The 11,298-nt window shown below is 41.6% G+C and overlaps 4 protein-coding genes across 4 annotated transcripts; 3 read left to right on the top strand and 1 right to left on the bottom strand.

The window, feature by feature from the left end:
* The first annotated feature begins 142 nt into the window (after positions 1-142).
* On the top strand, positions 143-1,456 carry txnl4b (thioredoxin-like 4B). The gene is made up of 3 exons (XM_053866091.1): positions 143-329; positions 403-554; positions 775-1,456. The coding sequence occupies exons 1-3, from the start codon at positions 198-200 to the stop codon at positions 938-940; spliced, it is 450 nt and encodes a 149-aa protein (XP_053722066.1). The 5' UTR covers positions 143-197; the 3' UTR covers positions 941-1,456.
* Positions 1,457-2,012: 556 nt separating this feature from the next.
* mrpl16 (mitochondrial ribosomal protein L16) lies at positions 2,013-3,736 on the top strand. The gene is made up of 5 exons (XM_053866015.1): positions 2,013-2,249; positions 2,598-2,669; positions 2,779-2,927; positions 3,021-3,314; positions 3,419-3,736. Exons 1-5 carry the CDS (start codon positions 2,180-2,182, stop codon positions 3,608-3,610), a joined length of 777 nt encoding a protein of 258 aa, XP_053721990.1. The 5' UTR covers positions 2,013-2,179; the 3' UTR covers positions 3,611-3,736.
* A 426-nt stretch (positions 3,737-4,162) lies between these two features.
* cenpq (centromere protein Q) lies at positions 4,163-7,856 on the top strand. The gene is made up of 8 exons (XM_053866273.1): positions 4,163-4,374; positions 4,944-4,995; positions 5,617-5,719; positions 5,812-5,880; positions 6,131-6,260; positions 6,976-7,095; positions 7,222-7,288; positions 7,525-7,856. The coding sequence occupies exons 1-8, from the start codon at positions 4,276-4,278 to the stop codon at positions 7,548-7,550; spliced, it is 666 nt and encodes a 221-aa protein (XP_053722248.1). The 5' UTR covers positions 4,163-4,275; the 3' UTR covers positions 7,551-7,856.
* A 174-nt stretch (positions 7,857-8,030) lies between these two features.
* On the bottom strand, positions 8,031-10,354 carry LOC128759259 (C5a anaphylatoxin chemotactic receptor 1). The gene is made up of 3 exons (XM_053866085.1): positions 10,250-10,354; positions 10,058-10,161; positions 8,031-9,745 (listed from the first exon to the last, which is right to left on the bottom strand). The coding sequence occupies exons 2-3, from the start codon at positions 10,157-10,159 to the stop codon at positions 8,783-8,785; spliced, it is 1,065 nt and encodes a 354-aa protein (XP_053722060.1). The 5' UTR covers positions 10,160-10,161; positions 10,250-10,354; the 3' UTR covers positions 8,031-8,782.
* Positions 10,355-11,298: the final 944 nt, after the last annotated feature.

Raw genomic sequence — 11,298 nt, 5'->3', positions numbered from 1 at the left:
TTCGGGTGGTTTGGGACATTAAATAGTTTTAAAATAATTATCAGCAGAGTGCGATTTCAATCCAAATGGTTCCATTTTAATTCAATGTTTTTCCACTTTCCAGTCGGAGTTATCAAGAATGATACACCGCAGCCGTGACGTAGTGACTTTTGTTGCTGCTGCGTGCTGTCTAGTTCAGCCGTCTGTCACCGTTCAAAATGAGTTTGTTCCTACTCAAACTGTCCTCTAAGAAAGACATAGATGAAGCCATTAAGACGGTGGCGGAGAAAGTCTTGGTTTTGAGGTTTGGTAGGGACGACGATTTCGTGTGCCTTCAGTTGGATGAAATAGTAAGCATGCGTTCCTTTTGGTGCATTAATAACATCGCAACCGTACGTCCTGTTAATGCTGTTCTCTTTGTAGCTGTCTAAAACTGCCCACGACTTGAGTAACATGGCATCCATTTATATCGTGGACGTGGACAAAGCTCCGATTTATACCAGATATTTTGACATCAGCTTCATCCCATCTACAGTGTTCTTTTTCAACGGACAACACATGAAAGTGGATTATGGGTGAGAATTGCACTTGCACACTGATCATGAATCATTTTTATAACGAGTTTTTCTTTACTTATGAACCCTTCTTTGAATGACGTTCCAATATGGAAGAATGTACGCACAAAAAACAGTGTGCACACCACATTTTGAGAGTTGAAACGACAGTTGTAATGTTATAGCTGCTATGTAAGAGTAAACATTTTCCTTTATGTCCTGTGCTTTTTCCCTCCTGCAGCTCACCAGATCACACAAAGTTTGTCGGGAGCTTCAAAACAAAGCAAGACTTCATGGATCTAATTGAGGTGATATACAGAGGAGCCATGAGAGGGAAGATGATCGTCCAGAGCCCTATTGACCCTCAAAACATTCCGAAATATGATCTTCTTTACCATGGAATCTGAAGTGAAAGAGTTCCTTTCTTTTGTAATTCTGGACACATATTTTTCACCCAATGCTTTGTGTATTTGGTTCATCATTGACCTTAAAAAGGATAAAAGCAGCTGTTTCTTAACAACAAAATTATGTACAGTATAAGTGCTAGACCTATTAGGTACTGACCTAATATTGACCTTGACTCATTGTGTGTGTCAGTACAACAAATATAAATGAAATGTGAATTTGAAGTTTAAAAAAAAGTCTTGAGCAACCTTTGGTTTAAATGATGGGACATCAACATGGCATTGTATACAAGTCTGGAGTAAATGAGACGACAGATTGTATAGGTTTGAGTTGGATTTTGTTTTATCTGATTGATCTTGAATGTGTGAATGAAAGTGTTTTCTGTATCATTGGTTGTAACGCACACTTTTGAATTGCCATGTTTCCGATGGAAAATTGTTTTAGTCTGCAGACAAATGTTTTGTTTGCGCTGTAAAATATAAAATCATGGTTGATATTAAATAAAATGTTGAAAATACTAGGCGCAGAGAGTATCATTTGTATATCTTATGTGTTTGTATTCCTTTTGCAAATCAGCTTGACTTGTGTATCTGTATATTGTTTTGCTATGATGTTTGTGCTGGGCAATACTATTCATATGAATGTGTCATAACCTCACTTTTGGGGGCAGACTGGATATGACTACACCAATATCATGAAAATGAAGTCAAACATCCAATTGTGGTGTAATTTTTGTTAACTTTTTTCCACCAATGTAAAGAAGATGCAGACAAGTTCTCATACGTCTATTAATTCAGTTGGTTCCGTCAGAACGTATGATTGAAGTTTTGCTTAAAAACACCAAGTTCGTTTCGCTGGTTATAGAAAAAAAATCCCAGGCAAACACACCCAAGGTAATCGACAGTTACGTACTGTGCTTTTATTGTGAAATCGGAAGTGTGTATAGACTGTATAATGAACGAGTCTACACTCGCAAGAATGTCCTTTCGTCTAAAGGGGTCGCGTGAAAAAAATGTTCGGCTTTGAAAAGCCATTCCAGTCACCCATCATAATCCAACGTTTATGTATTATTTTAATATGAAGACTGAACCGGATATGAATAGACGGAAGTGATTGTAGGCGTTTTCATGGCAGCGACCTTGTGCTATCAGAAGTCGATATAAATTGTGTGAAAAACCGATTGTGGATCGCTAGTACAGTGCATTTTAGTGTATGGATTTGTTTGTAGTTCAATATTTATCATGATTCCAAGCTTTAAAGTGGCGTTTGGTAGAGTGGCAGGTGTTTTCGGAGCTCACAGTCACCAACATGGTAAGTTAACCCCGAATATTACCTTATGGATGCGGTTAAGTGCAAAAGCCCACAGTTGAAACCTGCTTACTTTATATGTGTACTTACATGTTCAAGCGTATTTATTTTAGAATTCATTACATTACAAAAATTATGTTTAAAAGTCAAGGGACTAAAATATGTGACATTTTCCCCACTAATTCGATCATACATGGCTATTATTTTGAATGCTGTATGCAACACTTCTGGTTTATTTAATTTTTATTCTTTTTAAATATTTTTATTTCATGCTGCCATTCGGATTTGTAATTGCTTTAAAATGTACATGTGTTGTATGTTTGTCACTTAATAGACGTTGCTGCTTTACAGGTCCTTTACATGGTCACATAAAGATTTTGACCGCTGGGCTGAAGACTTATGAAGTACCTCCAGACTTCAGCAGTAATGTATCTTCCTTTGACCTCGCTGTCCATGCTCTCACACTTGAGCAACAAACTTCCCCAATGAAAATATCAGAACTGTTGCTCCTAACTTCTTTCTACCTTTACAGATGTGGTGCTTCCAGATAAACCCAAACTGAAGTTTTTGAATAAAGTCCCGAACTTGAAAAAGGCAAAGAAAGAAATGAAAAGGTTGCGTGACATTCAAGGGCCCGCAAAAGCTGCAAACTCCTTTTCGACCGGAGAGTTTGCCATAATGGTGAATACGTTTTTTTTTTTTGTTTGCTTGTTTCATATGAGCACTGCTCAATGTTTTCATGACCAACCCTAATGTCTGTTCTGGTAAATGTAGGCTTTAGGCGGGGGTTACCTCCACTGGGGTCACATGGAAATGATGCGACTTACCATCAACCGCAAGATGGATGCTTCAACGACATTTGCCAAGTGGCGCATAAATGCGCCTTACAAGCCTGTCACACGGAAAGGTCTGGGCCAGCGCATGGGGGGTGGCAAAGGAGCGATCGACCACTATGTGACACCCGTCCGGTGTGGCCGATTCATTTTGGAAGTGGGGGGCAAGGTGGAGCTAGGGGAGGTTGAAGGTATCCTGACCCAAATAGCCAAGAAGCTTCCTTTCCCTGCGAAGGTAACTTCACTTTTACCGGCTCTTTTTATGTTTAGCATAGCAACACCGAGTGCCTGAAACAGTTGGTCAGTATTGTTCGGTAATGTGTTTTTGTTTCACTGCAGGTAGTAACTCGAGAAAGCCTGGCTGAGATGCAAAAGAAACAAGAAGAAATGGAGAACAGTAACCAGAATCCATGGACGTTCAAAGACATAGTCCAGGGCAACATGATGGGGATAAGGAAGTACACGAGCCCATTTGACCTGGCAAACCATGGACGCTACACTGGCAGGTTCCTCAACCCAGGAAGGGTGTGACGGATCCACATAGTCTACAAGACGTGTTCCAAATATTTACACACTTTTTTTTTTATTCTAAAACTAAAACTTTACAGCGGTGTCATATTTGATTTCATATAAATAAAGGCTCATTGGGTAACATTTCCACTGTTTTTTCATTTTCTAGAAATCTGCTGTGTAGCAAAACATTTGACTCATTTCCGATTCACCACATTCAACGCCGAGTTTAGCGGATGTTCCCCACGGTTTCTTGTCATCATAATCATAACGGCTGTTTTGTTCTGAGGAGGTAAGGAGCAACTGGAATTCTAAATTTACCCGCAGCATTGTCTTACAGGGGCGACACAACGACTCTTATCCCACGCTGTCATTTCTTGCCCCTGAAAGACTGAAGCCACGTGATATTCATGTATTAATCGCAGTGAAATCGTAAATCGTAGTAGTGATTGGTTTCCACTTGGATCTCCGGAGTTGCATACAATCAACGCAGCTGAATTTGTGCCTGCTCAGTCAAGCGCAGGGGATGCTGTGTTTAGCGCATGCGCCTTGCACTTCCTGGTGTAAACAACCGCGAAACTCGTAATGTTTGGATCAAAACTGTGAACGGTTTCTACCAGTGCTGCAGCCATTGTCGTTTGACCTGTTGGTTCATTGACGTTATATATTCTTCGTGTTGGTCAGTCATGAAGCCTGTGCGAGGCTCAAGTCGGGATTCATCTGAAGCACCAAAACGTACTTCAAAATCTGAAAAAACGACGCAGAAAAAGACAGTGGAGAATAAGGTCAGTTTCCATAAATGTGAAACGCAGAACTTTTATTTGTAATATGAAATCAAACTTTCGCAAATGGGTGTTTACATACTCTCTCAACTAGTATCCACGGTCTCCATGGATGATGATGCTTGCTGACCATTGACTTGTGGGAGAGTTAAGGGTTATGAGTTGGAGAGGAGAGGATTTTATCAGGAAGATGCAAGACAGCGTCGTGGATGTGAGCTGGAAGCCAGTAGATGTGGTGAAAACAAAACTCACTGCAGCCCTATCTGGAACGGTTTGCTGACCGATCGAGTTTTCATGATGAGTGTCCAAATGGACAGCTGCTCATGTGGAGATGTTAGGAGACAACGGAGAAGTGAAAGGATGTGTTGAAGGAGGATGTAGGGAGGATATATGTGACTTGGAAGGATGGTCCTGATGGGTTAAGGTACAGGAGGCTGACCTGCTGTGGCAACTCTGCAAGAGAAATGGCCTTTGAATAAAGACGACTTGTACGGAAAAGTGGGCTCTGCTTGGAATCAAAATGCACTTGCTACACATTTACCTCTCTGGACTTTATTCTATTTTTATTTTAGGATCCCAAACACAATGAAGATAATGAGGGCCAAGTTGGACCAAAAAACAAAGGTAAGTAATATTGTCTTTTATGTCTTATAGGTTCAGCAGAGCTGCTGTCATTAACGCGGGGACATGAACATAAATGACCCTGTTTCCAAAACATCCGGCTTCATCATAAGACATATGTGCTTTAATTCTAGATGATAAGAAAAGTTGAATGTAAATAACTCATAGTTACATATGTTGAAGCACATAAATCACCCACAAAATGAAATAATACAATTATGAACCAATGACTGCATAACAGTGGCAACAAATGTGTGCAGATGCTAAGTCTGTCACTGCTCATGTAGAAAAGTTCGGGCAGTTGGTTTGGACATGTAGAACATACTAGACAAGGAATGTGAGCGAGAAAGACAACCAATGAGGCTCATGGATTTGATAAAGGAGGACATGAAGAGGGTCGGTGTGATGATAAAGATAGGTTCAGCTGGCAAGCCTGGACAGGAGATGCTGAAAGATGAAGATATTTCTATCATTACTGTTGTTGGCTGAGGGTTATCCCTTCATGATTTAGTTTTGAAACAAAGTTATTGTAATAATGAGTGTAAATATATTATTAAATGCTCTTTCCAGTGCAAAGGCTGAATTGGATTTGGATTTGCAGACGTTGTATTTTGTTTCCAATAGGTGAGGAGTCAGCAAGAGTTCCGAACCACAAACCAGAAAACTTGCAGCCGATATCATGCTCCTCCATTATTGCTTTGGAAACCATAATGGACTGGTCAATATTGTGAGTGAGGTGTCTTACGTTTCCTTTATGGCTGTTTCATGAACTCCTTTCAATACATTCAGTAATTAAATTTTACTTTCTGGTCTTTGCAGAGCGACGCTACCTTTAAGACGAACAGAAAAGAAGGAAACCCAGGACCATCTGAACATTCTTAAAAAGAGGCAAGATCAACGAATCGACACTCATCATTTGACACACTCGTGTTATCAAGGAGAATACAGTGTTTAAAAATGTTTATAAAGCTAAACAGCAGTTTCTTATTTCATATTTCTTCTTCTGAGATGAAGTGGATCTGTCCAAGTCTGGAGTTCTTTAATCATTAATTCATAACTAAATCACACAACGCATTTATATTTCATTATTCAATGACAAAGAGGGGTTTGATGTTAAAAACACTTTTTTAATCCTCAGCTTCCTGAACCATTGTGCTGAACTTAAAGCACCGGCCCATAAACGCAAAAAATGGGATTGTTCACCACAGCTTCACCAGGAGGAGTCTAATAGGTCGGTGAACAGAAAGAAAAACCTGAGTTCACTTGAGGTACGTGGGTCAGTATGCTGCTTCTTTATGTCTGAGTGTCCTTTTGTTTGTTCTCCCTGCTCAGGTGTGAGGTGCCAGAACCCTCATGCTGTTTTTTTTTGTTTGTTTTTATAAAGCTTCATCAATATAATGGGTTCTACATCAGCTCCCTTTGCTCTCAGTGGCTCTGTATGTGATCATGCTTTGTCTCCATAGTGGAGAAAGTAGAATTGACTCTCAGCATGTACATGCTTGTAGTTGCTACATCACAATTGAGTGCTTAAAGTCAACTTCTGTATATTAAAGATAAATACACACCACACATGTGCTTTAATTCAGAATCATGTTGAAGACTGGAGCTGGTCAAAGTCGGACTATATTGCTGGATAGAAGTTTGTGAGTTGAAGTCAGAATCGCAGTAAATACTGATACTAACTATTGAGAGATAAAGCATTCACATATGTTTGGGTTATGATAGTGAACCAAACTTCTCCAGATTCACTCTTCGTTTTGGTGTCACCTGTGAAGACTTTTGGGTGAAACAATGCCTTTACGCATATGGCACGTCCGGCCTCTTTCACAACTCAGCCCCCACTGTATCCTGTTTGTACGTTTTTGAGGTGGTTTTACTCTCGTCTTTCTAATGTGCTTACTGATAACAATCGCAAAAGGCTGCGTGTAGAATGCGCAGTTGGTTTTCATACTTGGTTATGATGTTGTAAGTCTGTCTTTCCAGAACGGTTTGCTGAGCGTTGTGAAAACATTAGAGTCCATTGTGGAGGAGAGCGAGTCCATCAAGCATGCCTGCAGTGTTTTGAGAGATCGGGTGGAAGAAGAAGAAGAGAAAGCTAAAGAGGTACACATGCCTCAGCTTGTCAGATAATTCAGTCACTTGTTTGTGTGATGTTTTGAAAGTGTTAACTTGTGTCACCAATAAAAACGTGTTGTGCTATAGTCACACGGCATCTTTGTGTTCACGCAGATCTTACAGATGAAAGACCACACGGTTCTCAACCTTCTGTCTGTGCCGACTCAGCATGATTACAGAGGTAAGAGCAGCAGACTTTCACAATGATCTTAAATCTGAATCTGTTGCACAACTGCAGCTGTTTTAGTCCCATTCATAATCCATCATTACGAAACCGTCTTTTGTCTTTCATAAAAGAGGAACATGTTCACTTAACATGTTCTGTGTTGCAATTTCTTTGTAAATTTGAGGCCAAATCTGTAACAAATGTTATGAAACGTGTGCAGAAATATGTGTCTTCTATTTCCTCCATAAAAGGCAAAAATGGTGAAACTGGTTCCTGAAGGAGACGCTGAAGCCGCAGCAGGATAACTAGAAGAACCTTTAATCGAATCAAAGGCTGTCATCCACGCGCACAAACATGCAGACCAGTTGGTCAACCTGGGTTCCGAGACACAGCCCCCCCACCAAGGTTTTAAAAACAACTGTGAGCCTTTGAGGTTTTGTGGTGGTGAGGAAATGTTTTGCACTTCCACTTTGCGGTTATTGAGCTAATTGTGCTGCAACTCTGGTGTGCAACAACTCAGCTGCTCACAGTCTTCAGAATCAATCCATGTCTAGTGTGTGGTCATGTTCATTTTTAAAATAAAGATGTGGTTCAATCCCTTGTCTGTGTTTGAAGTTATGGTGGACTCAATTATTCAAACGATAAATATCTCTTCACGAGGGACGACATCTGCTTGTGGCTGTTATATAATCATTTTCTCTGTACGTCTGTCAGAAACAGAAACTCCAGTTGATTGATTTTGTGTTTATTTGTTGTACAAGCAGAACATAAATGATTTTGATATATGTATTTAATAAAAAAAAAAACTCAAAATCCCCTGATAAATTCCCCTCTTGGCCCAAAACACAGTATTTACAAGTCAATGTAATACAGATGAGTCTTACTTATGTTCAAATAACATGAAGGTTTCCTTTTGCCGAGAAAGCCAAGAGTTCACCTACCTCATTCACCTGCTGACCAGCTGGAGGTGAGAAGAACAGTTGATTTCTTAAACCATGACAAAATGGATGCCTTTGTTTAGCCTTCCTGTCTTGGCAGTTGCTTCTGTTGCGACCATAAACCAGTATACGACTTCAGGATGATGCTCCGACGCTCATTCACTTAACCTTTAAACCCAGCTTCTATGTTGAGCTTTGCCAAAACATTCACTTTCAGGAGCAGAGGTTTAAAGTCACCTTCAACTTTTGGTTACCTATGACATATTCATCAGCCAGTTGCAACAGATACTGACTTAGTCTCACGGAAAAGATGCTATATATTCAGTCTCATGTCCATGCGACACCTGAGCCAGATGCCTCAACATCCTTCTCAGTTGGTCTCGATCCCTTCGATTCGGGTACAAGTGTGCCCTGGCTCAAGAATGTGGCGCGACTACGATCACAGAGGGAGATTGTTATAATAAATCATCAAAACCTTCTGCGTTGATTTAAAATTAAACCGTTTATCGTAAATTCAATAATTCTGGTTCCCAACTTTGTTTTGCTGTTTTCTTTGTAAGAAAAAACCTGGTCAAACACGTTCATCTCTGCTGCACCTTGGAGTCCTCGACAACTTCCTTTGCACGGACTCCACGGAGTCGTCGTTGAAGAGCCGCTCCATTGTGGAAACCAGTGAGGCCTTGACGGCCTTCCCCAGGCCGCGAGCCACCAGTGCATACAGTACAGGGTTGAGCGCACTCTTGACGTACACCAGGTACAAAGAGATGTACGTTCCTTTGTTGGCTCGGCTGTAGAGTGTGGCGTGATCCGGTTGTCCTTTCGCCAGAGTCCGCAGGAAGCGACAGAGGAAGTAAGGGATCCAACAAGTGACGAATAACAGCATGGTGAAGAAGAGCACCTGGTATATTTTGGCAATCCTGCTGGAATTTGAAGCGCAGGAGGATATTGATGTTGAGGGCACAGCCCTGCGAATGTTGACCAGTACGACCAAATTGCTCCCTAAGAACACCAATATGGGCAAAATGAAACCAGCGGTGGTCTCTATGACAAACAGGGCCGTGTCATGCTTGCCAGTTTCCATGCAGTGAAGCTTTGTTTGTTCTTCTTTCAGGTGTCCACTGGCGAGGTAGGGTGCAGCCATAATGGTGGCCAGCAGCCAGATCAGGCCACAGACCAGAGAAACGGCCCAGTGGGGGCGGCGCAGTCGCGCCCACACCGGCCTCAACAGGCAGAGGCATCGCTCCAGGGCCACAGCGCAGAGGAGGAAGGCTGAGGCGTACAGGCCCAGACCTCGCAGGAACACTGTCACGCGGCAGAAGGTCAAGCCAAATGGCCAGCTGTTGTTATGGGCCAGATAGCCTAACATGAGGGGCGTCCGCAGCAGCAGCACCAAGTCAGCCAAAGCCAAGTTCAGCACGTAAGTGCGGAAGCTGCTGGCAGTACCTGTTCCTTCGCTGCTGCCCCGGCGCGCCAGAGAGCGCCGATGGGGGTGTCCAAGAGCCCACACCACCACACCGTTCAGAGGCACGCCAACCTAAAAACAACCAAGACCAGATGTCAAATAAATTTATGAGCACTTTTGAATAGTTAAAGATCCACGCTCTGCAGCTGTAGGCCCGATTCAGGACCGGAACCTTGTCAACTTTGTCACACAGCTCACAGGCCGGTGCAGCGTTGACGCCTTTCATCTCAACACCATCTTTACTTCCATCCTGACCTGAAACCTGCCCATTCAAATGCCTTTGCTCCCAATTTAAACTGGCTTCTTCATAGTTGACATTTCAACTGTCCACAGAGTCACAGAGCTTTGCAGACCTTGTTTCGGCTGTTGAAAAAAATCTCCTACCAGGAAGATGAGCAAGGTAGCTGCCATCTGGACCCCTCTGACTGTTGAGTTTGCGCCGCACAGGTCATGGTCAGTACAGTTTGTGCCATTAAAACGAGCCATCTCTGGGACAATCCGGGATGAAAGTCAGGTTCGATGCCCTTCACATACCTCCGCGCTCTCAACAGCTAATATCAACCAGAATGACCGTACCTTCCGAGAGATTCCTCTGGGTGAGTGTGATGGGCTCGTTGAGGAGCGGACACTGCTGGTTAAGATCCGCACCGACTCCCTTCTTCAGTCGCGCTTCTGTGTGATTGCAACATCGTCGAAGATTGTATCAGCGCTTCTGCTGAAGTTTTGAAATCCGCAGTACGAACCACGTTGCTGCCCACTGACGCTTTCCTTTCCTTTCTTCGTTGAATAGACATGATCATCCGGTATATTTCAAGCGAACTTGAATTTGAGAGATTCTTGACCGGAAAACATGCGCAAAAAAAAACAGGTCAAATGGATGAGAACACATTCCTGGCAAACGACTGCAGAAAACACGCTCAAAGATGCTTCACTGGACATTGCGTCTTTTTTGTCTGGAAGAGACGTGGGTGGCTGTTACTGTCACTATGCAAATCTGCTATGGATTTAGACAACACACAGATAGCCTTCGTTATGTGGTCCAAAACTAGGGGGGAGAAGACCCTCGTTTTCATGCACGCCGTGCTGCAGTTCAATTTCTTGGCCGCAAGATGACAGTGCTGAGGCTATCGCGCCTTCAGCCTTGTTTGCTCTGTCCTGAATATATACATAAATATTCTTATAACATTGAAATTTTCAAATATGTTCAACACAGTAAAAGAGCATTTTAGTAGTTTAAATAAGTTGATATAAAAACTTGAACATAGCCACCGTCGTGATTTATTGGCCTGTTGTCATACTGATGCAAAATAAACGTTTTGTTGTTCAAATGTATGTATGGGTCCATCATTTGATTCAGTAATATGCCAAATCCATTGAAATAGTGGCTTCTTGTGGCTATATGAGATTAATTAATCACAAATTCTCTAATTAGCTATCCCACCCTATATATATATATATATATATATATATATATATATATATATATATATATATATATATATATATATATATATATATATATATATATATATATATATATATAAAACAACACTACTTCATATCCCATGACCAGTGAATTGTCAGGAAAAAACTGTCCATTCTTCTCTCATAATCGCTTCATCACC

The sequence above is a fragment of the Synchiropus splendidus genome, chromosome 5 (genome assembly GCF_027744825.2).
Source record: "Synchiropus splendidus isolate RoL2022-P1 chromosome 5, RoL_Sspl_1.0, whole genome shotgun sequence".
NCBI lineage: Eukaryota > Metazoa > Chordata > Actinopteri > Syngnathiformes > Callionymidae > Synchiropus > Synchiropus splendidus.
This window is presented reverse-complemented; position numbering and strand designations above follow the sequence as displayed.

Bases quoted from the DNA above. Each gene is read 5' to 3' on its own strand.
- txnl4b (XM_053866091.1), top strand. From the start codon at position 198: ATGAGTTTGTTCCTACTCAAACTGTCCTCTAAGAAAGACATAGATGAA. The intron at 330-402 runs GTAAGCATGCGT...TTCTCTTTGTAG, and splicing joins GCCTTCAGTTGGATGAAATA to CTGTCTAAAACTGCCCACGA. The intron at 555-774 runs GTGAGAATTGCA...TCCCTCCTGCAG, and splicing joins CACATGAAAGTGGATTATGG to CTCACCAGATCACACAAAGT.
- cenpq (XM_053866273.1), top strand. From the start codon at position 4,276: ATGAAGCCTGTGCGAGGCTCAAGTCGGGATTCATCTGAAGCACCAAAA. The intron at 4,996-5,616 runs GTAAGTAATATT...TGTTTCCAATAG, and splicing joins AGTTGGACCAAAAAACAAAG to GTGAGGAGTCAGCAAGAGTT. The intron at 7,096-7,221 runs GTACACATGCCT...GTGTTCACGCAG, and splicing joins AAGAAGAGAAAGCTAAAGAG to ATCTTACAGATGAAAGACCA.
- LOC128759259 (XM_053866085.1), bottom strand. From the start codon at position 10,159: ATGGCTCGTTTTAATGGCACAAACTGTACTGACCATGACCTGTGCGGC. The intron at 9,746-10,057 runs GTAGGAGATTTT...GGTTGTTTTTAG, and splicing joins CTACCTTGCTCATCTTCCTG to GTTGGCGTGCCTCTGAACGG.
- mrpl16 (XM_053866015.1), top strand. From the start codon at position 2,180: ATGATTCCAAGCTTTAAAGTGGCGTTTGGTAGAGTGGCAGGTGTTTTC. The intron at 2,670-2,778 runs GTAATGTATCTT...CTACCTTTACAG, and splicing joins AGTACCTCCAGACTTCAGCA to ATGTGGTGCTTCCAGATAAA. The intron at 2,928-3,020 runs GTGAATACGTTT...TGGTAAATGTAG, and splicing joins CCGGAGAGTTTGCCATAATG to GCTTTAGGCGGGGGTTACCT.